This window comes from Drosophila nasuta, chromosome 3 (assembly GCF_023558535.2).
Source record: "Drosophila nasuta strain 15112-1781.00 chromosome 3, ASM2355853v1, whole genome shotgun sequence".
NCBI lineage: Eukaryota > Metazoa > Arthropoda > Insecta > Diptera > Drosophilidae > Drosophila > Drosophila nasuta.
Genome location: NC_083457.1, coordinates 4,582,002 through 4,606,360, shown reverse-complemented (window position 1 = coordinate 4,606,360; position 24,359 = coordinate 4,582,002). Strand labels below are relative to the sequence as shown.

The 24,359-nt window shown below is 38.7% G+C and overlaps 8 protein-coding genes across 12 annotated transcripts; 3 read left to right on the top strand and 5 right to left on the bottom strand.

The window, feature by feature from the left end:
• Positions 1–1,110: 1,110 nt before the first annotated feature.
• Positions 1,111–2,014, top strand: LOC132789149 (zinc finger HIT domain-containing protein 3). The gene is made up of 3 exons (XM_060796938.1): positions 1,111–1,481; positions 1,548–1,732; positions 1,798–2,014. The coding sequence occupies exons 1-3, from the start codon at positions 1,417–1,419 to the stop codon at positions 1,998–2,000; spliced, it is 453 nt and encodes a 150-aa protein (XP_060652921.1). The 5' UTR covers positions 1,111–1,416; the 3' UTR covers positions 2,001–2,014.
• Positions 2,015–2,042: 28 nt separating this feature from the next.
• On the bottom strand, positions 2,043–2,497 carry LOC132789150 (COP9 signalosome complex subunit 9 homolog). The gene is made up of 2 exons (XM_060796939.1): positions 2,334–2,497; positions 2,043–2,246 (listed from the first exon to the last, which is right to left on the bottom strand). The coding sequence occupies exons 1-2, from the start codon at positions 2,409–2,411 to the stop codon at positions 2,100–2,102; spliced, it is 225 nt and encodes a 74-aa protein (XP_060652922.1). The 5' UTR covers positions 2,412–2,497; the 3' UTR covers positions 2,043–2,099.
• A 79-nt stretch (positions 2,498–2,576) lies between these two features.
• On the top strand, positions 2,577–3,234 carry LOC132789148 (UPF0587 protein GA18326). The gene is made up of 2 exons (XM_060796937.1): positions 2,577–2,885; positions 2,948–3,234. The coding sequence occupies exons 1-2, from the start codon at positions 2,636–2,638 to the stop codon at positions 3,184–3,186; spliced, it is 489 nt and encodes a 162-aa protein (XP_060652920.1). The 5' UTR covers positions 2,577–2,635; the 3' UTR covers positions 3,187–3,234.
• A 28-nt stretch (positions 3,235–3,262) lies between these two features.
• On the bottom strand, positions 3,263–14,026 carry LOC132789147 (sterol regulatory element-binding protein cleavage-activating protein). The gene is made up of 7 exons (XM_060796935.1): positions 12,716–14,026; positions 9,325–9,744; positions 9,024–9,207; positions 4,637–6,941; positions 4,364–4,569; positions 3,946–4,300; positions 3,263–3,886 (listed from the first exon to the last, which is right to left on the bottom strand). The coding sequence occupies exons 1-7, from the start codon at positions 13,009–13,011 to the stop codon at positions 3,708–3,710; spliced, it is 3,945 nt and encodes a 1,314-aa protein (XP_060652918.1). The 5' UTR covers positions 13,012–14,026; the 3' UTR covers positions 3,263–3,707.
• A 223-nt stretch (positions 14,027–14,249) lies between these two features.
• On the bottom strand, positions 14,250–18,440 carry LOC132792241 (transmembrane protein 164). 5 transcript variants are annotated; one of them, XM_060801514.1, is made up of 5 exons: positions 18,410–18,440; positions 15,492–15,860; positions 15,237–15,429; positions 15,077–15,177; positions 14,250–15,018 (listed from the first exon to the last, which is right to left on the bottom strand). In XM_060801514.1, exons 2-5 carry the CDS (start codon positions 15,819–15,821, stop codon positions 14,689–14,691), a joined length of 954 nt encoding a protein of 317 aa, XP_060657497.1. In that variant the 5' UTR covers positions 15,822–15,860; positions 18,410–18,440; the 3' UTR covers positions 14,250–14,688. The 5 variants fall into 5 exon arrangements, with proteins under 5 accessions (XP_060657497.1, XP_060657493.1, XP_060657495.1 ...); XM_060801510.1 differs by lacking the exon at positions 18,410–18,440 and adding an exon at positions 17,386–17,676; XM_060801512.1 differs by lacking the exon at positions 18,410–18,440 and adding an exon at positions 17,580–17,669.
• A 556-nt stretch (positions 18,441–18,996) lies between these two features.
• On the bottom strand, positions 18,997–20,888 carry LOC132792240 (facilitated trehalose transporter Tret1-like). The gene has a single exon (XM_060801509.1). The coding sequence runs from the start codon at positions 20,786–20,788 to the stop codon at positions 19,463–19,465; it is 1,326 nt and encodes a 441-aa protein (XP_060657492.1). The 5' UTR covers positions 20,789–20,888; the 3' UTR covers positions 18,997–19,462.
• Positions 20,889–21,407: 519 nt separating this feature from the next.
• On the bottom strand, positions 21,408–23,114 carry LOC132792239 (facilitated trehalose transporter Tret1-like). Its single transcript, XM_060801508.1, has one exon. It carries the CDS (start codon positions 23,040–23,042, stop codon positions 21,642–21,644), a length of 1,401 nt encoding a protein of 466 aa, XP_060657491.1. The 5' UTR covers positions 23,043–23,114; the 3' UTR covers positions 21,408–21,641.
• A 297-nt stretch (positions 23,115–23,411) lies between these two features.
• Positions 23,412–23,981, top strand: LOC132792247 (protein CTLA-2-alpha). Its single transcript, XM_060801522.1, has 2 exons — positions 23,412–23,571; positions 23,637–23,981. Exons 1-2 carry the CDS (start codon positions 23,533–23,535, stop codon positions 23,835–23,837), a joined length of 240 nt encoding a protein of 79 aa, XP_060657505.1. The 5' UTR covers positions 23,412–23,532; the 3' UTR covers positions 23,838–23,981.
• Positions 23,982–24,359: the final 378 nt, after the last annotated feature.

Genomic DNA, 24,359 nt, shown 5'->3' with positions numbered 1-24,359 from the left:
TCGTTGTTTTTGCCGTTGTCGTTGTCGTTGTTGGTGCCGCTGCCGTTGTCGATTTTTCAGTATTTTATATTATATTGTTATAAAGTTATTCGTTTTTATTGAATTTTTTTTTAATTATTTGCGAGTTGCCCTAGCCACATAAAAAAGCTTAAATTTAAGCAATTTGTTATTTCTGCAGAATAAAAACCATTTGGGTTATTTATTAAGATTGCCCCTATGTACTTCCTTTAGGCCAGGTCATGAGATGGTTTCTGAACCAAATAATGTCTCCCCGATATTCTATTAGGCACAGCCACCCCTGTCTGCAGTTGATAAGCCAATTGTTTGTTTTCTTAGCACCACGCGATAGTTAGCGTGCAGTATGCTACATTTTTTTGTTGTCCGTTTTTGTTATTGTAATATCATGACACCCATAAAAAAAACAATGGCAGGGCAAGGCAGGGCAGGACAAACATGCCAGCCAGGTCAGATAGTAACAGTTACTCGTATGTGGGCCACTTTACCCATTTTTGCCACTGACATTTGAGGCACGAGGTCTCAAAAGACAATCAAAATTAAACGGCTTTCAGTGCTGACATGCAAGACGTGAAAAGTAAACCGATTTGTTATCTGCTTTCCAAAATATTCAGAGCACTCCGCATTGAATTGACAATCAAAAAACTGGGATTCGTTCAGTTCTTTCAGCTGAGACAACAACCCATTATTTCCGAGCGGCTAGATTTCTGGTATTTTTCTGCGTATGAAAAATTACGTTATTCACTTGCTTTTGTATATCTTATTTTTTAGTTTTATAATTTGCGAGATATGTGATATGTGTGTGTATTACAACAATGAGATACCGATGATAAAATATTACCACATGGCATCAAGGTTTGAAAAACTTAGAAATGTTGTGCACTAGTGGAACCAGTAACAATTCTCGGGTTTTTCTATATTTTAGTATATTCCATTGGCATTAAAACGTGTATTTTAGAGATGTTGGCTGTAAATTTATTTAAAATAATTATGTGTTGAAGCTTTCACCCTTCCTGCAGTTGCGTTCTTTAATATACGCAATCTATTTATTTAATAACATTGTTTTCTTAATCACTGAACAAACATTTTGAAACACTTTATTTCCCCCTTATTTTCGTAAAGTATAAACATATACATAGAAATTATTTTTCTTTAAACTGTGTCAATATGAAAGGAAACAAAATTATGATGTTCGTATTTTTATGCATTTTGCATTTCACATTGAACTTTTTCAGACTTTACCGCCGCAAATTGAAAACGGATGCAGAGATGAAAAGACGCGGCATAGTATACTAAACAGTTATTGAATGATTCCACGGCATTCATAATACGAAATAGACGGCCTGAAACATTCAACAGCTGTTTAGTATTGGAAGCACGCGATTTATCAATTTCAAAACAATGGAGTGTGTGAGTTGCCCAAATTTAACAAACAAATACAAATGCAGCAAATGCATAGCTCCCTAGTAAGTGATATATTTCAGCAAGTTATCCGATGCATCCCCAACATTATTCATTGTGTATTTTAACAGTTGCTCTGTAAATTGCTATAAGAAACACAAGGAATCAACGCAATGCGAGGAACTCGCAGCTGCACAACGAGAAAAGGGTAGCCGCAAAGCAGATAATAGTCAATCATCAGTAGAGCAGGAGCCAACATTGTATGCTCCATTCAGCACGGAAGATACCATTCCCCTTGCATTGCTACAGAAATTAAGTACGAGAATTTCCATTCAAGTTTGTCAGTCGAAGGCTTAATCACAAATTTTGTTTCACTTCCAGACAATTGCGAGCCATTGCGCCAACTGCTCTTGAATCCCCATTTGCGTGCACTGTTGCAGCAGATTGATGTGGCACACAATGCCAACCTAACCATGACAGCCGCCATGCAGGAGCCCCTATTTATCGAATTTGCCAATGCATGTCTGCAAGTTGTTGAGCCCTTAAGTGATGCAGAACGCGCTGAATTGCAATTGTCCAGTTGATGTAAACTGAGCAAGCCACACATGCAGATTATTAGTACAATCAATTATTGATAAGTATATTTAGTAAAAGAACTTAATTAAGAGACAGATCTATGCTTTTTACTTGTTGTTGGCAGCTCTGGCTTTGGCCCAGTTATCATCATCATCAAAGAGATCATCAAAATCATTATAGAAATCGGCATGCACGTGTTTATCGTTAGTGGGCGTAGGCATATGGTCCATCATCATCCCAGTTGCACTGCCCGACTGCAGAATATGTGCAAAATGAATTGCATAGTTAGTGGACATTTAAATGGTGGTAAGTTCTTTGTTTGTCATTTCTGTTAAACTCACCTCCTCCATGTCCATGTAACCGGCGACCTCAGAAAACATTTCATCGACAGCTAACGAGGGTTTCATGTTTAAATCCATTGCAATACTGTATTTTACTCTTCAAATAATTTGCAATCCAATTGTTTATACTTCTGCCTAAAAAAACAAGCGTTGCCCCTGTGTTAAAAAATTATAGAGTTGGCAGCACGACAGAACAGCTGTGCTGACCGACTTGCGTGTCGCTCAGCTGATGTCATATTTTCCGGAAATTTGGCAGCACTTCAAAAAATACTCAATTGGAATTATTGCATTTTTGAGAAACAATGGTGCGAGTGGGACTGCAGATCTCAGCAACGCTTGAGAATATTGATAAGGTGGAGATAGATGCCGACTATTCCTTCTTCTTTAAGTTAACCTGCAGCAACTGCGGCGAAACTTCCGACAAATGGCATGATGTTACTGAATCGGAACGCGTGCAGCAAGATTCCCGCAATCCCGATGGCTTCAACTTTTATATGAAGTGCAAGATGTGCGGTCGTGAGAACAGCATTGATGTAGTCGAGAAGTCTAGTGGTAAATAGGTTGATTAGTTACTCGATCAACTATCGTTGACTACTTTCTCTTTATTTTTATAGTACCCTACACAGGGGACGATGCCGGCAAGTTTAAGACCATCGTTGTCTTCGATTGCCGCGGCGTGGAACCTGTGGAGTTCTCACCACGCTCGGGCTGGAAAGTACACTCTGCTGAGAATGGTCAGGTCTTTGAGGATGTCGATTTTTCGGATGACGATTGGGTGGAATACGATCAGAAGAACAAAGAGTCCATCGGTGTTTATGAATTCAATTCCAAGTTTATCAAACTAAAAAAGTAACTTGCATTTAAAGTCATCTTGAAATAAAGAATTTGTTAATAATTAAAAACAATGTCACATAGAGAAGCATTTTTTCTTGCAGATTTACTTTTCACATAGAAAATTAAGAGTACGATGAGTCTAATAAATATATAAAATATAGATAATTTAACAATTAGTCGTTTAATATTATGTTGAGGCTTTTTAAGACACTATGATGGTATTATGCAGAAATCTGCACGTATGTTAATGTGAAACAAATGTGTGTTATCATTTTCATATGCATCGACATATGTACATTATTAAATATATATACTCTATATATATATTATGGTAGGTAGCCGTATAATGGAATAAACACAACGACACTGGTTAAAAGTGATAGCCTTAGGTTATAAATTAATGAATGCGTCAGTAAGATTAAACTTTAAATTATATCATACACACAAGTGTCATGTTCATTCAATTTAACTGTAACTTAATAACATTTTCATTTTCTTGTTTTGTTTTGTTTTGTTTAGAAAATAAATTCATTTCGGCTTTTAGTGGCACTTATCGGCCACAATGGGAAACCGTACAACGCGAATCTCATTGCCGTAGTCACAAACAACCGAATCGCAGGCGAGCATCATGATTTTGGGGCACAGCTGCAGGTTGGCAAAGTCCAATTTGACTTCTCGCGCAGGTTGCCCCGTTCGCACATCCCACACAATTAGGGAACCTGAGGCAAAACAGATCGCAATTAGAATTTGTCGTATCAATGAAATGTTTTCAGCTTACCCATTTTGCTTGTTACCAACAAGGATGGTGTTAGCATTAACAAGCTGGAATAGGCATTTGAGATGTTGATGGTGGTCAGCAGATTGCCCTGAAAGCGTTCCCACACACAAATACGCTCATCCGTGCCCAGCGAGATGACGTAACTGGGCGCACAGGCCAAACAGCTGACGGCACCGTCATGCGCCTGAATGTTGTACATGCACGCGCCTGTGAATAGATCCCAGACACACAGCAGCCCGTCCTGGGAGCCAGAGCCACCAGTGCCTGGCTGCCAGCGATCCACAAAGAGACATGTGATGGGGCCGCAGTGTCCGTGCAGCGTGTACTCCACATCCGATTTGTTGAGGCAATACACCTGTGGCAAATGAAACAAAAATCAGCTTAGCGTGGATTTGAATTAAATCATTTTGTCACTCACTTTGAGTGTGTGATCCTGGCTGCCGGTGAAGACCATGTCATTGACCACTTGCATGCAGGTAATTGGTTGCTGATGTGCCAATCTCACACCCTCCAGTGTTATCTTCATCTCCTCCTTTGTTGTCTTTTGCGGGACTTCCTGTTGTTTCTGCTGCTGCTGCTGCATCATTATTCCTAGACTGCCCGTTGAGCCAGTTCGCACATGAGCTTTACACAGATAAAGACAGCGATTAAACAAAAAAGTTCGTATATATTAAGTAAACTTATCACTTACTGCGTCTGTAGGCGGAGGTGAAGCCCCAATCGATCTGCTTGCCCTTGTAATAGGTCTCCAGACGATAGAAATCGAGTCGACCATTCAGGCGCGCCACAATCACCCGATCCCCATTCAAATGAATGTGCGTGATGCCCTGATTTCGTTTAGCATCCTCCTGGTAGGCACACTTGAGCACACCGGCTGGCGCTTCCCATAGCTCGACTCGTCCATTGGCACAGCCGACGGCAATCAGATTATCAAAGTAGTCGATGCACCAAATTGGCGAACTGGGCAGCTTACGCAGGAGCGTGTGTCCATCCGGGCGTGGCTGGGCTATCTGCATATCGTTGCGTCCAATGCTGGTTAACTGCTCGCCACTGCGACCATCCCAGACACGGATCTGCCCCTTCAGGCAACAGCTGATGATGTAGTTGCCGTCGGAGACGAGGCATTCAATGCGATGCTTATGGCCGGCAATCTGTGTGGGCACACCCTCGAGTATGTGCTCGGTTTGTGTGTGTGGCGCCTCCGATTCATGCCAACTGGAACGCCATTCGGCATAGTTGCGCGTGCAGATGCAGCGATAAAAGACCACCATGGTGTAGCAAAGCACAAAGATGCTAATGCAGCACAGCAAAATGGCAAAAAAGATCTCCATGGGACTCTTGGGCACCAGGGGCATGCCTCCTGGCATTACCATTGGCGACTCGCGTCGCACATCATCATCATTGAAATCCAAGGGATCCAGCGCCGCAGCCAGAGCTTTCCACTGGAAGTTCTGCTGCAGTTGCTCCTGCGGATTGCGCAGCAACGTCGCCAGTTCGGGCGAGATGGCGTGGGTCAATCGAATGGTGGGTAACAGAGTCACATATTGCCCACTTAGCGACACATTATACTGCTTCATGATGGTGGACCAGTGGAAATTCGATAGAAAATAGTTCAGTTCAAAGTTGGGATACCTCAAGCGTAGCAACTCGGCCGCCGTCTCGTTCACCTCCGACGGCGACTGCTCTCGATCCGTTGCTGGTGTCACATAGTTAGGCGTGCCAAGCCGCTCGCTCGTCTGTTTGAATCCCTGCAGAAAGCTGCTGACAGCGCCGCGAGTTGCTTGTAGATGACGCTGCAGTTCGTAGGTGGTGCTCATGGTGCCGTTTGTTTGCATGCTGAAGAGCTGTTCGAGGCAGCCCGAGTTGTAGACAATCGAGCAGATCCACACGCTCATCCAGATCATGAAGGCGCGCTGAAAGAAACGCGTACGTGCCCAGAAGTTCACAATTTTAATGCGTTTGGGAATACGCGGCTCCTGGCCTGAACCATGTCCGCTATGTCCATTCACCAAGCTGCTGCGATCCGCGACCACGCCATCGGCAAAGCACAACTTTGGATGCGATTGAGAACGTTGAAAAGTCCCGGGCACAAATGGCGGAAGCGTTGGTGGCGCTGCTCCGAAGAATCGAAAGTCCTGGCGGCTCAACGAGCCCGCTCCATGCTGTCCATTGCCCATTGTACAACTTAGCATCATCTTCGGCAGATGCTTGGCCTCCGTGGTGTACTCAGCACGTTTGATATTCATGGCCAGTATTGTGGAGAAGAGCAGCATTTGAAGCATAAAGTCCGAGAGCAGGCCGACAATGGCGAAGATGCAAAACTCCTGAATGACGGGCACAAAAGTGGCCAATCCAATAGTCAAGATCGTGATCTCAGTGAGCAGCGTCTTGGAGATGTGCCAACCCTCCTTGCTCAGAGCCTGTGCCACTCGGATCTTCACATCAAAGGTCTCGTTCATCGAGACAACGCTTCTGGTTATCACCAGACTATTTTCTAGTCCCACCAATATGACCAGGTACGGAAATATATCCTTTGACTGCAGGGATATAGTCAAGCCGAAGAAGAAGCACAGTCCCAACGACATCGCCAGGCTGCCCAATGTTGTCACTACACTGCAGAGTGCCAGCAGCATTCGGGAACGGAAAACATCTATCTTCCGTACGGAGAAATAAACGTAGACAAACACCAGGATAAAGGCCACGGATAACGGCAGGAATTCCCAGATCTTGTACTCGCCAGGATAAAAGATATATGTGATAGTTGAGGGCTCCTCGACGTCTCCTCCAGTTGGACCCGTTGTCAATGGTGGATAGTATCGCAACAATTTCTCCTTCAGCGTCTCCAGGTACTCGGCATCGTTTTGCTTTAGGATCAGCGTCATGGCGTACTGGATTATGCGAGAGCGTGCACGAAGCGGATAGCGTTTGAATCCCGTATCCTGCATGGGAAGTCCAAAGAGCATTTCCGCAATTGACACTTTCGATTTTTGTAGATTCTGAAATGTAACGAAACGACCGATTAACGAAAAGGTTGCAGATAGATAAATATATAGATTAAAGATAATTGATCGATGGTCTAGTTATCGCTTATCTCTGGAGTGCAAAAATCCCTCAATGACTGAAACGGGCTCTGTGATTGATTAATTGTCAGGTGAATCATATTTGGGGCACGCGCGAATCACGTCATCAATTGTATTCCCCATTTCATCATGACTGAACCAGTTCTACGACTGATCTCAACCGCATATTATGATTCAAATTATAAATCAAGCTCACATCTCTGGCCTTTAACTAGATGATCTAATTCAATGTACCAAAACCACAAACTCAAAAATGAATTTATTTTTCACCAGCTCCTTTTCCTTATTATCAAATTCATAATATAAACCACAGAAAATTTATATAAAACATCTAGTGCTGTAGTTAATTTTCAATTTTTATTATTTTTATTACTTAATTCATTGAATGGACCTCCACAAATAAAAATAGCTTTATCAAATCATGAGAATAGAAATATTAAATCAGCAAGTTACAGTTTCTTTGTTGAGCAAAATGTAAACGATGAATTTCATTATGATACTTTAAACAAAAATATTATCAATTTTAGTGGTTTTGCTTTAATTTCCTACTTTAGCTGATAAAACTCTTAAATGCTTAATTTACTTCGTATCAATGAAAAGGTTTTAAATTAAAATTCTACAAATTTTGCAAGTGCCAAAAACATTTTCTTTGGAATTTGAATCCTACTCGGTAATCGTGTCTAATGCATATTTTATTATTTCGGACTAATCTAAAAAAATGTTCACAGTTCTAATCAACACGCAGTCTAATCTATTTTTTGTCCCGTTGATTACATTATCTTTTTGGCATTGTAAACAACATTTTTAAAATGAATAATACTTAGGAAACTACTTTTAAGTTTTCCTAAAATTCAGGCTTATCTGAATCTTTCAATAGTTATATGGAAAACTCTTCAAACCTTTTTTGGGGGACTTGTCAAAGAACGGTTTCCGTTTGCCAAACAAAATATGAGATTGTATACAATAAGTGAATGACTCACGAGTCATAAAGCTGAAGTACTTGATAGATAAGTATCTATATATAAACAAACAACTACTTATGTGTATGAGCAGGTGTGCGACGAGCTTTTGCTGAATTGTGTGTGCACAATCAATGAGTTAGGGTTTCGCATATAGACGACGGGTTATCTGAAGGAACATACAAAGACTATACTAAAAGACTAGCCTATTCATTGAAGATTGCAAATTGTATGTTTAAGTTTCTGAATATTAAATATGGTTATAAAATATTTTGCATCTTTCAAAGTAGTTTAAGGTATTTCATTATTATTTCTATATAAAAATATATAAATTTTTTATTTATTTCTTATTTTTGATATTTAAGAGATATATCTGCAGATTTTATTTGCAAAATTTTAAAGTAAAGATAGAAATCCTATAATGTATTCCATCTTCAGTCTTCTAAAACATCTATAATTAATATTTACATAATATTTGCAAAATAAATATAATTTAGATTAGTATATTATATTTATGTTGACTAACAACTCTACAATTCAATGTACATACCATATAAGACTGTACAGCTCGACTGTAATAAAAGCGAAATTTTGCAGTATTTTCTATAGAATATTCCAAATTAATATACCAAGAAAATACTAAAATATCAACATGTTTATTTGGTATATATATATATATAATATAAAATATATAATCAGAGTGTTTATCTGCAAAAGTATTAAATTCTTACATCTCTCCTAAAGCAGATGATACCTAGGTTTTTAAACTGACACACAGACAGAAGTTCATGGCTGATCATCATTATATATAATTGAGCGATTGACGTGTCTTAGTTTAGCTTAGACAGTTTGGATACAAAGTACAGCAAAGTTGCATTAATGGGCATGTCAAGTGACTTGGTAAATATCAATTTGCTGCTAAGTGATGCAATTTCCCATTAGCTCTAGCCAAACACACACATACAGACAAACTTCAGACGCTACGCACACACACTTAACACACTTTAAACACGTTCCGGTCGAGAGTTTTGCCACTTACATGATACTGAAAAATGGTGTTCAATATATTTGTGTCTCGTGTAAAGTTTTGGGTATTCTGCGCCCATAGATTCGCCGGTGATAGCAGGAGACAGCCGTATTCCGGAAAGATCTGATCGAGCTGACCCTGGACGCCTCGTTTAACATTCTCCACGTGCAGACAGTTTTGCTCCAGTGTGCGCTGACTGAAAGTGCAGGGAATTTGATTCAATTAAAGGCAATGTCATGTCGTACTTATTTATATATACAATACTGTACATATATGTATATCTCTGTCGATGTCTGTGTCTGTGTCTACTTACTTCTCGCTGCTCTGATGATTGCGCACAATTTCGAGCAATTTAAAAACTTCATAAAGCGGCGCTCGAAACGCATCCATTAGCTGCATTTCATCTGTCCATGGCAACACGCTAACCCGCAACGCAATCTGTTGCACGTACAGCGCCGGATTGCTCTGCGCCCAAGGCAAATTTCCTCGATCGCTGCTGCTTCCATTGACCAGCGGCGACGACGTTGACGTCGACGCCGATGATGATGACCCTGATGGTGACGATGGAGGCGGAGGCTGCCCAGCAGCTGATGCACTGCTTCCACTTTGATTGAAGCCAGAGGCAAATGTTGGCGGCGATGCCTCGCCAAAGAGCGGAGTGTAGCGTCCCTCATAGGGCAATACGATTTTTGTGGGGATTGTGCCAGGTAACGGTATGTTCATCAGTGGATAGCTATATATAAATAAATGAGGGAGAGAGAGATGGAGAGACATAGATTGATCAAATTAATCTATTAACACAATCAAGCAATCAAATTCGTATTCTTCTTCATCCTCAGTTTCGCATTTGTGGCTGTTTTATGGCTGTCAACGCCTCATTGGGTTTGTCATCCAACGCGTGTCTCAAACTTTCCCCCGCTTCGCATTTGTATTTGATTTATCAACAAATTTTTATATTATTCAAGGTTAGCGGGCCAAAGCAATAATTAAAACAACAGCAAACAGCAGCACGACCGAGCCCAACAATAATAATTGCTATTGACCATTGATAACGAACCTGGACAAACGGACAAAAACTGATCAAACACAATTCTTGCTGCATTACACTAACTGATAAGCCAAGCAGAGTCTGGTTGACAACTAAAACCATTTTTATACCCGCTACTCATTCGCTACAAGGGTATGCTATGGGAACTACGAATCTGAAGTACGCAATGTGCGATTGTCGATACTATAGATAAAATCTGAATTGTTAATACGGTTATGTCTGGGGCAACAATTAGTTATTCATTTTTAATAAATATTCCTATACTATGAGTGCTTATTTAAATCATACTTGTCGCTGACTGTACTTATTTGAAATAAATATGAAAAACTAGTCATGAAGAGTAGACCCGACTTTAAAATACTTTCTAATATAGGTTTATATATGGTGCATATACAACATGTAGTATATTGAATTAAGTAACTTATACCCAATAAATGTCTCTCAGCTATCAATTATCAACTGTGTCAATATTACAAAAATAATTTAAATAAAATTTGATCTTTGTGAGACCGACGGAAGAAAGGAATCAATTGAATAAAAGAAATGAGATTTCAATGCACTATACACATATTTTAGTTTTATACTATAATATAGTATGTATGTATATTTTAGTATTATACTATATACTATTTGTGTACATATTATAATACCAAATATATGAGTAAATATATATAATACATATATAGTATATAATACACATAATAGTATTTAGTGTAATACTATTTTGTGTATATCTATTATGGAAATTACCCTAAGTACGCCGTATTCACGTCAAATTAAAAATGATATGCGTGTTTAAATTTGAAATTGTTCTCTGGAATAGCAGTATAGTAAGGGTAGTTTAATTCTTGGAAAGTCTTTTAAGTTGCGCTCCCTTTCTCACTCTTTAGTAATATTTTGGGTATACCCCATTGGTAAATAAAACATTCTTTGCCAACTGACGCTTATTCATCGACATGTTCTATAACACCGTCTGGAATTCTTTTTGGGCATGAAAATCTGTGTGATTGTGTAGTGTACAAATAAATACATAATTTAATATTTTCAATTATCTATCAGACACTGTCCCGTAAAATGAGAATGCTCGGGGCCAACCTGAGGTCTAGACAGTTTTATTTGTTTTTGTTCAGCATGGAAATTGATTAAAATCTTTAAACGCGTGGCAAAATTTCAAACGTATATATAGAAATATCTGAGAATATTGAATAATTCAAGTATTGTGCAAGAGCTAAAAATAAAATAGAGGATCAGAGGATCTTATAGATTATATTACATTGCGTATTGTCCTCAATTAATGGATTTACATCCACATATTCTGAGACCTCTCAAAGCCTTTAGATTACATTGCAATTAAATGCATTATCAATAAACGCAAAATTCATTACACATTTTACATTTATTCTTTATTTGTTATATATTTATATATGTATTTGTATATTCGATTGACGTATGCCGGAATGCTCTACGGGTTCAATAATGTTTCTTTTTTTGCTGATAATCAATATTATTATCTAACTGCAAGTCAAGCAATTTTGAATTCCATATTTATTTTGCCGTAATAGAATCAACTGGATTCACACAGTTATAAAAGAGCGAAGAACTCTTTAAAGATTTCAGACTGCAATAAATTATATTTGTTTAAGAACTAAAGCTGAACAAATAAATAACCAAACGATGTTTGTTTAATAAATAAAGCTTTGATTTTCAAGTGATTTTTTAAAATAAAAGAGTAGCTAAATGGGAAAAAATTTCTTTAAAAAAAATGTTTGCTCTTGACAATGAAAATTGAGAATCCAACAATGGAGCTTTTAGCGTGAACACATGTGGATATATTTGAAAACCAATCAAAAAAAGGGTGTTTAACAGGTTTACAACGCTTGTGTTTGTTAATTAGTTCAAACATTTCATCAGCTTTAAAATCTCATAGTCATAAAATTGGACTGGTAAATAAATGTATTTTTAATATCGTTTTAACATGCAATCGTGTTTAGGGGTAGATTCATAGAACTGAACATTTCCTAAATAAATTTTGCGAAAAAACAGCAAATACACATATGTACTGAGTTCTCAGAATTGGGAGACGCAAACTTGTACTACATACATAAATATGTATGCTTACTTATCCATATGTAAGAAGTAACAAATTAGATAGCTCGACTGTGAAATACTTGTCGCTTTTTTATTTTGTTAATTACATTTTTTTTAATTTTTATTATCCGATTGTAAGTAAATTATCAGAATTGATTCATCTTTTGAATATTTTCCGGAACTGGTTTTGATTTTTATTTTCTAGAGCGGAAAGTGTTTACAAATTAATACTATGGAAAAGTAAAGCTATTAATGTTTAGGTGTTCATATGAACATATTTAGAGTTATTTTCTTCCTTCTTCTAATGTTTCAAGATAAACTCACAAAATAGAATCTATAAAATTCAAATCTTCCCAAAATTAGATTTGAAGTTTTCAAAGTAATCAAAGTTTAACAGATTGCACAGCATTTCTTAGCATATTTTGTATTTATTGTATTTATACGGGAGACGCTCAGAATCAAACTATTTCTAATTTGCGAGTGTTCACTGTACATATATTTTCTGCGCGCACAAATTTATATTACCCTTGTACCCAATGTATGCCGGGTAGGAGAATAATAAACTTACCACGAAAGCAAAATCGCCATGAGGGCAATGCTGGAGGCGCATGTTGGATAGCTAGACAGAAAAAGTCCATGCTTGTAGTAGAAATGCGCCACAGAGGCTGGCAGTCCGGATGACGATGATGATGATGACGACGCCGATGTCGCTGTGCCTACCGATTGTGGCGAGTTAGCTTTGATTTTTGGCGATTTGTTATTGGTGACAGCGCTGCTGCCGTTTGCCATCAATGGCAGCGTTGTTGTTGTGGACGCGGCAGCGGCTGCTGCTGTTTTGGCAGAGCCATCTGTTGCGGCAGCCATGGCTCACACACACACACACAAACAGTAGTGCACACTCACACACAGACACTCACTCTCGCGGCAGAGAGCACGAGCCGAATTTACACGATAGTAAACACACAACCACACACAATCACGCACACAGACTCACTGGCAAGGTGAGAGGATTGGTGAACTTTAAGCTTAGTTCTAAAGTCAACCTGACGGAGTTTCAGTTTTGGCCGTTTTTTATGGCTAGAATTACGCAATTTGGCATATGCAACGCTTCATTTAGCGTAGGCGTCGCGACTGCGATACTATTTATTAATAGCGCTGTTGTTATTCTTATTCCTTCTATTGGCTGTTCTATAGCATTTTTGATTTTCGACATAACAAGAAGCATAACAATAATATCGACACATTTTTGCATTCGGTTGTCTATTGATTTTTCTTTTTCTTGCGCTTCATTCGCACCTTTTGGCCCCACGTTTATATTTGCGCCGTGTAGATTTTTGCAATCGTCGCCGCTGCCGCCGTCGACGTTGCCGCGGTTACTATGCTTGTTGTTGTTGCTGTCGTCGTCGTCGCTGCGAGCAATTAATTGACATTTTCGCGCATCTCCGACGGCCGCACGCACGCACACACATGAAAACACACACTGCCGAATCACAATTGTGACGCGCTCATCGGCGTAGTCAGCGCCTATTTATTATTATAGCAGCCGCTTCTTATTGTTATCAAATTATCAGAAAGAAAAAAGCATAAGAAATGTCTTTGCTGTGTGAATTTATACAATTATCAATTGCCAGGCGCTTTTTTCACTTGCTTTTCCTTTTTGGCTATTTAGTATTTTTTACAGCTGCGACGCAAAACTTTTTCCGCACACTTATTGTATTTGGTTTCTTGTTTTGTAATTGTATATATTTCTTTTGTTATATTTGCGATCTGCATATGCATGTACATATATGATGACCAAATATATTCACGGTTCTTGCTAATTTATTAAACACGTTTTTTGTTAAGCTGTCTCGGATCGAGCGAACTTCACGACACGATAAAGTTATCGTTCTAATAAGAACAACATTAAACAGCTGTGCTCATATCGGTCGCAATTTGGCCGCGAATATCGCATGTCCGTAATCGATACATCGAAAGCAATTGCACATGTTCAACATTTTCACATGCCAACCATCGATACAAATACGCGCGATATTCAATATTTTAAAGTGACCATATTTTTTATTTATTAAAAAGACTGAATTAATTTTGATTTTGATTATATATTTGGTTTTGAGCTCTTATTATTTAAAATGTACATATTATAATATGCTTAGATTGGATTTTACACAAAAATCATACGTAACATATTAAAATAGTCAAGATTCGAATATATTAAATAATTGAACAGCTAAGAACCCTTTAGAACTTTTTTGTTTCGTTAGAAGTATAACCTCAATGAGCATATATCGTTAGCCTTAATTATGTATATTATGTACACTCCCGTTTTTTGTTTATGGTCTTTTTTTTGTATTTGTCCAACAGCATCCCAAGATAAGAACTTATATTTGGAGGATCTATGGGTCTAACTACAGAGGCTATAGGAGAAACCGTACCTAAGTATTGTAAATGTTCGAGTTTAACCAAAGAAAACTGTTATAGTCTATAAATTGACTTATATAATAGACGCAGTCAGCTCTTAACCTGATCTATCGCGCTGTACTAGTCAATCTTTGTCGTTGGCATCGTATACTCGGCCGTAATGGACTCCGCCGTGGCATATTCCTGCTGCTGCAGCTGATGATATAGCACATGTTCCGCCTCCGACTGTGTGTAGTCCTCACAACCTACAGGCACACCTACGCCGACCACATTGTGTATGCCATTCTCATTGGATCTGCTCTTTTGCGAGCCAAATAAAATAGCCGTTCCTTTACTGAGAAGTGGACACAATAAAGTTTGGTGACAACAGGCAAACAGTCTGTAGTTTTGACCTTGAAAAGGATCTGACATGGCCGCGCAAAGCATATGATCCAGATTAATGCCCGTAAACTGAAAGCGATATATTAAATGAAAATTACTGTAAATGATTAACAGTAAAAGCACTTACAATGGAGAGCGGAGAAAGCAGCACGAAGTGATAAAAGAGCATAAATGCTGTGCCGATCTTGGACCATTTGAAATCTCTTGGATCCTCAATGGTATATGCACCTACAATAATGACGAATTAGTTACAAGTTGAATAATAAATATTATGATTAAATACTTGCCACTTCTTAGTATATAAATGGGTATAATGTAGAGCAAAGCATGTTGAATCCAATACGTTGCCTGTTCAAAAGGATACGTTCGTCCCTCGACCTCTGGAAATATAAATGCGAGAAATGGACCATTCAAGTTGCTCATTTGGATGCGAAACAACGCTGTTGTTATCTTTGTCGGCTTAGCAGCTAGAAGATAAATCTAGAAAATGTATCTAATCAGATGACAATGCGGTTGATTAAGAATTGATTTCCCAATCTCACCTGCAGACACGTTTGAACATGACACGGATTCAGGGCAAAGATCATTGAGCGTCCGGCTAGCTTAAAGCCCATTTCAATGCCAAAGATAATGGACATACTGATGAGCAGAAAGAGTCGCATGGGACTGTGAGGTTTCTGTATCTCATGCGGTGGCGGCAGCCTTATAGGTGCCAACCGCTTCCATGAGCTGTGCATGATGTAGATGAATAGAGCTGATAGTAACGCCGTCTCAATCCAGCGCCGACGATCCGTCATGTAGTTAATGCATTCGGGACCCGTTGTACGTGGTATCTCATCCGTAATGCCGCCGACAGCCCAATCCCAGTCCATGTTTGGAGTATTTGCTCAGGCTAAGCTCTGACTTCAGACCTGCAAGATAAACATCAAAAGCATTTAAATTCTGTGGCAACTCTCAGCCTTGCCTATGTGCAGCAACCACCCTTATGAGGGGCACCATTAAAAATTAACCGCATTGCGTGTCGCTAACAACCCGAAAAAACAACGATTTGTGCATTGTTTGTAAAGTGAGTCTCCCTTTCCCACGAAGTCTGTGGGCTAAACAAACCCCAAGCATGTCTGGAATAGCTAAGAGACAGAATAAACCCAAGAAGGGAACACCTTGCACGAATCCCACTACTTCCCCTTTCGTAATTATTGACACTAAAAAGTATGCTATGAAAATTTTTATTTGTTTGCTGGAATCAAAAGGGTATTCAGTTTTCTGACTTGAGATGCCTTCTTTTTATTCTTTTATTATCGACCACTTGAATTAATTATATGGGAAAGAATTACTTCAAACGTCGGTTAATCATTTTTTCGTGTTATTATAAACAAATTTAAGAAGCATCGATATAGGGTATTTAGACTCGGATATGGCCTAAACCTTATTTTTTCGTTGTTTGGCTATTCCGGAAATTATTAACCGTGTAAGAGTGTGTGTGGAAACCAAAAAATAGAAAAGAAAAACAACCGTTAATGCAGCACAGGTGAAACAGCGACCACTTTACCGCCTTATCGAGCACATTTCCTTCAAGTTTTATACCCAAATAGCAACTGAAGGCTGCCCCATGCACTTTGTGTGGGGGTCGCTTGTTGAATGAATAGTAAAGCCAACAAAAAAAATGGCTTGTTGGGGTTGGGGTTGGGGGAGACTGCTAAATATATGGCAAACTACATTGAGAATGAAATATTGTCAACGTTGACAGCTGCCGCAGCTGCAGGCAAACTTGGCTGACTGCCAAGATTGAAGGCCATGCCAGCTGGTCAGTTTCAGTTGAAAATCCATACCCAAACCTAAACCCCCCAGCCCCAAAGTGTCAGTTCTCGATGTATATACGAATATTTATTTAGGGCCTATTCCAAATTCACTTTTCGCAACCAATTTCACAAATATAAATTGAGCATACTTTGAGGAGTGTACAAAATAAAAACACCTCAATTCACTGTTTAAACGTTTGTATTTTATTTTTATTTAAATTTGAACCGTACTTTTTAAATGTTACGCCCACACACTTGCACATCGAGTAATGAATGCAACCGAAGCAACCAGAAACAACAGTTATTAGGCTCTATTTTCATTGTCAAGAGCAATAAAGTGAAAGAGCGGGAGAGAGAAAGGGAGGGCGATTGTTAGAGCTTTTCGAAAAAGGAATAACAAAACAGCATTTGAGTCAGCTGTTCACTGAAAATGAACAAGAGAGGGCGCCACTTTAGTCCACAACAATCAGTCTGACGATTTAATAATTCGATTTTTCAACAGGCTTCAAAATCGTCACTTTCTGTTACAAAATATCTCAAATTAGAACATATCTGCATGTAACAAACTAAGTGCATCTGCACATTATATGCATGTGTATTCATGTATGGTATATATGCATATGTACACATTTCTCACTTTTTAATGCTCGATTTAAGTTGCCAGCCACGTGGTTCTTTTAAAGCTCAACGCGACACTACAAGACGCTTGATATAATCTGTATGTACATATATTTTCCACTTTTGATAATACGCGCACATTCCTAAATTATTTATATTTATATTTTTAAATTTTTATTTATATGTATGCCTATGCTAATGCTATGTTCTCACTTATGAAATTTGCATAGCAAATTTGCGAGCAAAAAAAATGATGAGATATTTGCGAGCCTAAAATAAAACGCGTCGCGACGTCATATGCGTCTGCGGCTGCGACTCTTACTGACTGACGGTCGGCGTCGCGACGTCGCTGAGTCTGTTTTTATCCCCCACTTGGTTTGGGGTTGTTTCCCCTAGTGTTTCTCGCAGTTGACTTTCCCAGAAGAGGTATTTCAATTTGTGAACGTATCTTATGTTTGCATTTTTTATGACTACTTGTGCTTAAGTGAAATATACTTGTGGCTTTGTAAAAATTTAAATTGATATATTAAATATGTAGTTTATCATATTTAGAAAGATATGGCAACGGAATAACAAATAAGGAATTAGCTATCTTTAATGTCCTTAAATTTTCAAACTAACCACAGTCCACAATTTACCTCAACTTTCTCTCTCTCTCTCTCTCTCTCTCTCTCTCTCTCTGACGCTCTCAAATTCAACACGGACGCTCACGCAGAGCTTTTACTCTCAAACTTGAGCTTTCGCTATTGAGGTCTATGTCAATTTGGCGCGAAAATAAAGGTTAGTCGGCATCTGAGTACAGGGCACACTCTCGCCCATATGCATGTGTACATATGTTTGCATGGAAAGCTTCTTACCGGACGCGACGGCTACAAATTGGATTATAAGACAGAAAACGCACCACCTATGATCTGATTTAAGCAGCTTTAGCAATTTGTAATATGTAACTATTATATTATTTCATATAGGTCGCACCAGAACTTTATAATACTTATAATGTGCAGCGTATCTTATTAAATTTAAAAAATGAATTTACTATATACCGTTAAATCGAGGAATTTGAGAATTCGCGACGTTGCATTTAGCGAGCACGACGAGCGAATGCGAAATTGTAACTGTAACTGCAAACGACAAACCAAAGTGATAAACTAGTAGATACCCTAAGACTTTGCTGGAGTCTTCTTTTTACAATTGTTCAATTATTCAGTTGAATTGAAATTCAGTGTATATTAACAGTTCTGAGTATACATTTTAAACGAAATTAGATGTCTTTCCATCATAGTGTAATATTTATTGTGTTCCCATTTACAATAGGCACAGGGTATGAAATGAAAACAAAGCTAGCATTAACATTGTTTTTTGTCTCGCGGAAATACCAATTAATTTGAAAGCTAGTGCGATGGGGTGACATTATTTGAATACTCAATAGATACCCTTCATCATCATCAGTCACACATACAACAACAAAACAATGGCATGCATGTATTATGCAGATAAAGCGTGACCCTGCGTATCGATTACAATTATAGTATGCTCCTAAGTTCATATACGTCGCGTTAATTAATCAGCTAATCAATAAATCGATTGGGGATAGACTGTTATAAGGTAAGCACAATTACTTTCAAATATGTAGTCGTATGAATCATTTAATTATTATCCAACATGTTACTTATAATTTAATAAGAATTTGCCGCAAACTGTAATACGTTAATAAGAATAATATCTAAATTTATACAGAATTGCATTTTAAAATTTAGATCCAAAAATAGGCGCAAAGTTTGCGTTATATTTTCTTCGTATGTCTATCCACCCTATTACTTCTAATCTAAGAATGATAAAAGATCCAACTTTATCTTGTCGATAATGATAACATATCTAAACATATCCTACATATCCTACACTTTAGTTCCCAAAATTACCCGGTAAGATTCTCCCGAATTTCATTGAACATCTTGCTCTTCGTCGAATCGTGATAGTTCGCAAACGAATGCCGTAAAATTAAGCTCTAAATTTGTCTTGAATAGTTCATAAACCTTAGGAGCCAAGTTTCTCCTGAATTTCATTCAAAGTCCTGCCCTTAGTCTCTGGCACAAACATTAAGAGCCAAGTTTCTCCTGAATTTCATTCAAAGTCTTGCCCTTAGTCTCTGGCACAAGAAAGAAAATGAACACGCAAGCTAAAAACGAGATCACAGCAAAGGCACAGAACGTCGCTGCAGCTCCAAAGGCATCCAGGCAAAGGGGAAAGCACTTGGTAACACAGAAGGCAAACAGCCAATTGCAGGTGCCCGCAATGGCGCCACAAACCGGCTTCACATCCTCGGCAAACAATTCGGCCATTATTAACCATGGCACGGGACCAAATCCAATGGAGAATCCAACAATGAATAAACACGTAGCCAGCACAGGCAGCCAACCGACATCGGAGTCCTTAAGCCATTGGAAGAAGATTGCCATCACGAGAGTTGTGATGCCCATCACAGCCGCCGACACCAGCAGAAGCATTTTGCGACCCGCTTTCTCAATGGATAATATTGCCAGGATGGTGGCAATGACCTGGGCGATGCCAAGGATCACAGTGCACCAGTCGGGGGAGAGTCCGGTTCCGGCATCTTGGAATATGCTTGTGGCATAGAAGATGATCGCATTGATGCCCGTAAATTGTTGCAGGAACATTAACGTTATGGAGATGCACATTCCCATAACCGAAGCCTTGCGCATCATTCCCTCGAGAACTTTGGGTTTCTCCTTCTTCGACTCGGCCACCATGGCATTCATGTCTGCACTGTAGTCGGCATCCTTGCCACGCAGCCACTTCATCGCCTTGTCTGCCCTTTCAGACTTCTCTTTCTGCACCAGGAAGACGGGGGACTCTGGCATCCAAATGAAAATTATGAAAAATATTATGGGCAAAATGCCGCACAAGATGTTAACGGTCTTCGGCTTGCACAAGGCACCAACACCAAATCCATACAGAATCCCATGCACAATCCATAGCTGAAAGAAGCATCCCATAATGCCGCGAATGGCAACCTCGGCAATCTCTGTGGTATACATGGGAGCGGTCACACAGAAGGCGCCACCGCAAGCACCAATGATGAAGCGTCCAACGAACATCACGTACACACTGCTTGCCCAAATGATGCAGCACCACCCGATCAGGAAGGGGAACACCAAAACCAGCATTACCAGCTTGCGCCCGAAGAGACCAATCAATATACCAATGGGAATGCACATGCAGGCTGCTCCTAAGGTAAGCAATGACGTTATCCAACCCCAATCGTCACGTGACACCGAAAAGCAATACGCTTTGCCATCGGTCACAGGCTTTTCCATTGGGCCAGACCAACCAAGCGCTGCTCCCAAACAGAAGGCACCGAATGCCGCTGATAAGCCAGCAACGTACTGTTTTAATTGACCCATTTGTCCTCACGAGTATTTCGTAAATTTAAAACAAAATATATATCCAAATTAGATTTAAATTTCTCCTAAAGTTCCTTGGTAAAAACAAAAATTCAAATGAGCGTTTCAAATATTTTTGACAAGCAGAGCACATATGACAACGTAAGGCAAAGGCAAACTACAAATCACAACTACAACACTAAACACAATTTATAAAAATGAATATAACAAACAAGATATTAAAAATAATAAATATATGTAGGAAAACCAATACAAAAAGCAAGTAAGAAAGCTACATTTATATGTGACCGATTATGAGATACCCGCTACTCATTTTTATTTATAGCAAATCAGTTCATTATCATTCATATAAATACACCAAATTAGTATACCGGAAATATACAAAAATATACCGATGGCTATATTTGGCATATCGCTATCTACCGGTATTACACACAATCAGCAGCCGATGATCGTAACCGTAACTGTAACTTCACTTAATATACTTAATATAAATTTTATAATAATTTGAAAATAATTTCAATATTGTCGGACACTGACATTGTTGTGAACGAATTGAAATAATAATAAACCTCTTCTAAAGTGGTTTGCCGTTTGGCTGTTACATAAATTTCATACTGGCACAAAGTTATAATACCCTTCTACCTAAGGGTAGCGGGTATAAAAATTAGAACAGATCATCAAAATTACTGTTATAATTATAATAAATGACTTCTTTTAATCTTCAATGTGAATGTTGGCAATACCCGAAGGAAAATTATCACCGAAATACATACTATATACATATTTGTGTATCCGCAAAAAACGATCGCGTTGCTTAGATTTCAAATATCTTGTAGTGATCAGATCGTTTTTACTTTTTCGGAAGTCCTAAAAACCATTTATTGGACTGCAGTTTCTCTTGTATTTCTTCAGGTGTCAAGTCCTTGGTCTCTGGTAACATGAAGTAAATGAATATCCAAGACAAGATAGCGAATACCGTTGAAGTCCAAAACGTTTCCTTAAGGCCCCAGATTATCGCAATAATGAGAACAGATTTAACATTCAGAAAGGCAAAAAATGCAAAGCATGTCCAAACAATACCCTTTCCAATGGTTTGGAATCCCACCAAGAACAAATCAAATACTATCACATAGATGAGAGTGCCCAGCCCGAGGGCATAGAAGCCAATTAAACTGGTCAAAGCGAAAAATGGCAGCCAATTGAGTCTGTCCATGTAATACATTTTCCGGTTCGTAAGATAAAAGTAAATGGCTATCAGGCTATTGCAGAGGGCAACTAGGAATGCGGAGAACATTAACAGCGTTCGTCTCCCGACGCACTTCAATAATGACACGGATACAATGGAGAAGATCACAAGAACGATGCCTCCAACGACTGTGGACATTTCCGATTCAAATCCGAAATCCGTTTTCGATAGACGATAAAGGGCTGTGGAATAAGTGATGATTGCGGTGCCACCACTAAAGATTTTGAAGAACATCAGGCCAATGCAGATAAAGAGAGCTCTCCAAGTACTCCTTAGTCGCATTGACTGCCACGATGCTGCCAAGTCCATGGACACTTTTTTGACCTGAGTCTGCAAATCTATAAGTTCGAGGGCCACGTTCTGATTGCGCAACCATCTCAATGATTTTTCAGCCTTCAACGGTTTCAGTCGCATTAAGTAGTAAACTGGTGATTCCGGCATCCACACGAAGGTTATCAGAAATAAAAATGGCAGAATGGCGCAGGCATAATTGAGATACTTGTAGCTGTGAAAGGCACCAAGAACGTAGGCATACAATATACCCAACACGTAGAAAATACTAAAGAAGGCTCCGAGGGTTTCCTTTTGTCCGAGCTGAGCAATCTCAGTGCAGTACAGTGGCACTGTAAGCACATAGCAGCCACCGGCAACTCCTTGCAGAAAGCGTCCCAGCATAAGCATGTAACGATTGAGTGCAAAGATAATTAATGCCCAGGATCCTAAATAAAGAGGCACCGCAAGCAGCATTACGGTCTTGCGACCCCACAATGACGCTAGCCATCCACTCGGAATTACAATAATGAAGCAGCCCAACCATACAGCCGAACAAATCCATCCATAATCATCCAGATCTACTGAGAAACCACATGCGTCCTTTTTTAAAATAAAATACTGAGCGGGCGCTGACCAACCAATTGAAGCGCCAAAGCTGAGAGCTCCCAGTGATGCAAAAAAGCCGGCAACATACTGATTTTGGCCACCTGGTAAATCAAACACAGTGGACATTACTCTATGAATATAAAGAGCAATAAAAAGCGAAGCCTTCCCACTCACTGTCAATTTCAAAACTGATTTTAGTCCCTATTTGAAAATTCCCGGCTTTCAGTGCTGACAACTCGGTGTCAAATATACTCATATTTATGTATTTGGAATATCTCATGGGCGCATATTTCGAACATGTCCCTTATGATCCCACGCCTATATAAAAACCCGGTCTTTAAAAAAAAAACCATTTGAATGTTCCCAAAATATAATTTTCTTTAAAAATAACATATATTGGGTTTTTTTTGGAAAATATGCGATACCAAATCTCTGATTTAAAAAATCGATTGTGCTATCGATATTTTTCCATCTCTATATTTCATTGTTCCTTTGTGCGACACAAATAAATTATCATAGTCAAGTGACTCACTGCGTGAACTCGAGATTGCATTCAAATTGTGAATAGCTTTCTCATAAACTTAGGCAGTTTCAAGTAATAATCTAAAGTGTCAACATGTCGCTGGTATCTGACGAAGAGTGGGCGGATTATAAGGTATGTTGTTTGTTACTGATAATTGTAAACAGCGCAATAGTTTACTGACGCATCTTTTTCTCCAGATCAAATTTGAAAAGAAATACGACGGAGAAGAGGACACGAAACGACGTCAAATTTATGAGAAATCTAAGGCAAAAATTGAGGACCACAACAAGAAATTTGAAAAGGGCGAAGTAACTTGGAAAATGGGCATTAATCACTTAGCGGACTTGACCGAAGATGAGTTTGCTTCGCGTTGCGGCAGCAGAAAGCCGCCGCAGTAACATTTGAATCTCCTTAATCCTATTCTCCGTTATGTGAATATGAATCTCTAATGTTTTCTATTATTAAATACAAATAAGTAAAAAGAAACGTGATGTCTTTGTTCGTCTCGATTTTGAAATTAAAATACTTATCAACAAGTTAAATTCTCCATTTATTAATTGGCATTCAATGGTCACACTATGTAGTGACAACTGTTGATATATGTTGTGTAGGGGGGATGCTTAAGTTATGGACAAATACATAAACATATATATGGTTTAAAAAAAGCAAATTAATGTGCACTTAGATATATTTATATTTATGGCTTTTTATTATTGTATAGTTTAAATTAGCGTAATAATATCTGCACTTCATATGAGACAGCTTCGATAAATATACAGCTACAATTTCATGTTCCCTCACCTCAATATTAAGAGAGTTGTTTTCTTTACACTTTTACATAATAGATTTATTAAAACTAAAATATATGTACATCACAAGTAACGACATTGTGTCTGGCTATATACATTTTTAAATTTACC

Coding starts and splice junctions, on each gene's coding strand:
- LOC132792247 (XM_060801522.1), top strand. CDS start 23,533: ATGTCGCTGGTATCTGACGAAGAGTGGGCGGATTATAAG. Junction 23,572..23,636: donor AAGAGTGGGCGGATTATAAG/GTATGTTGTTTG, acceptor CTTTTTCTCCAG/ATCAAATTTGAAAAGAAATA.
- LOC132792241 (XM_060801514.1), bottom strand. CDS start 15,821: ATGGACTGGGATTGGGCTGTCGGCGGCATTACGGATGAGATACCACGT. Junction 15,178..15,236: donor CATTTATATACTAAGAAGTG/GCAAGTATTTAA, acceptor TCATTATTGTAG/GTGCATATACCATTGAGGAT. Junction 15,019..15,076: donor TGCTTTCTCCGCTCTCCATT/GTAAGTGCTTTT, acceptor TATCGCTTTCAG/TTTACGGGCATTAATCTGGA.
- LOC132792240 (XM_060801509.1), bottom strand. CDS start 20,788: ATGGGTCAATTAAAACAGTACGTTGCTGGCTTATCAGCGGCATTCGGT.
- LOC132789147 (XM_060796935.1), bottom strand. CDS start 13,011: ATGGCTGCCGCAACAGATGGCTCTGCCAAAACAGCAGCAGCCGCTGCC. Junction 9,745..12,715: donor ATGGCGATTTTGCTTTCGTG/GTAAGTTTATTA, acceptor ATTTATATATAG/CTATCCACTGATGAACATAC. Junction 4,570..4,636: donor CACCTCCGCCTACAGACGCA/GTAAGTGATAAG, acceptor ATCTGTGTAAAG/CTCATGTGCGAACTGGCTCA.
- LOC132789150 (XM_060796939.1), bottom strand. CDS start 2,411: ATGGATTTAAACATGAAACCCTCGTTAGCTGTCGATGAAATGTTTTCT. Junction 2,247..2,333: donor GTTACATGGACATGGAGGAG/GTGAGTTTAACA, acceptor CATATTCTGCAG/TCGGGCAGTGCAACTGGGAT.
- LOC132792239 (XM_060801508.1), bottom strand. CDS start 23,042: ATGTCCACTGTGTTTGATTTACCAGGTGGCCAAAATCAGTATGTTGCC.
- LOC132789148 (XM_060796937.1), top strand. CDS start 2,636: ATGGTGCGAGTGGGACTGCAGATCTCAGCAACGCTTGAGAATATTGAT. Junction 2,886..2,947: donor TGTAGTCGAGAAGTCTAGTG/GTAAATAGGTTG, acceptor TTATTTTTATAG/TACCCTACACAGGGGACGAT.
- LOC132789149 (XM_060796938.1), top strand. CDS start 1,417: ATGGAGTGTGTGAGTTGCCCAAATTTAACAAACAAATACAAATGCAGC. Junction 1,482..1,547: donor AGCAAATGCATAGCTCCCTA/GTAAGTGATATA, acceptor GTATTTTAACAG/TTGCTCTGTAAATTGCTATA. Junction 1,733..1,797: donor TGCATTGCTACAGAAATTAA/GTACGAGAATTT, acceptor TTTCACTTCCAG/ACAATTGCGAGCCATTGCGC.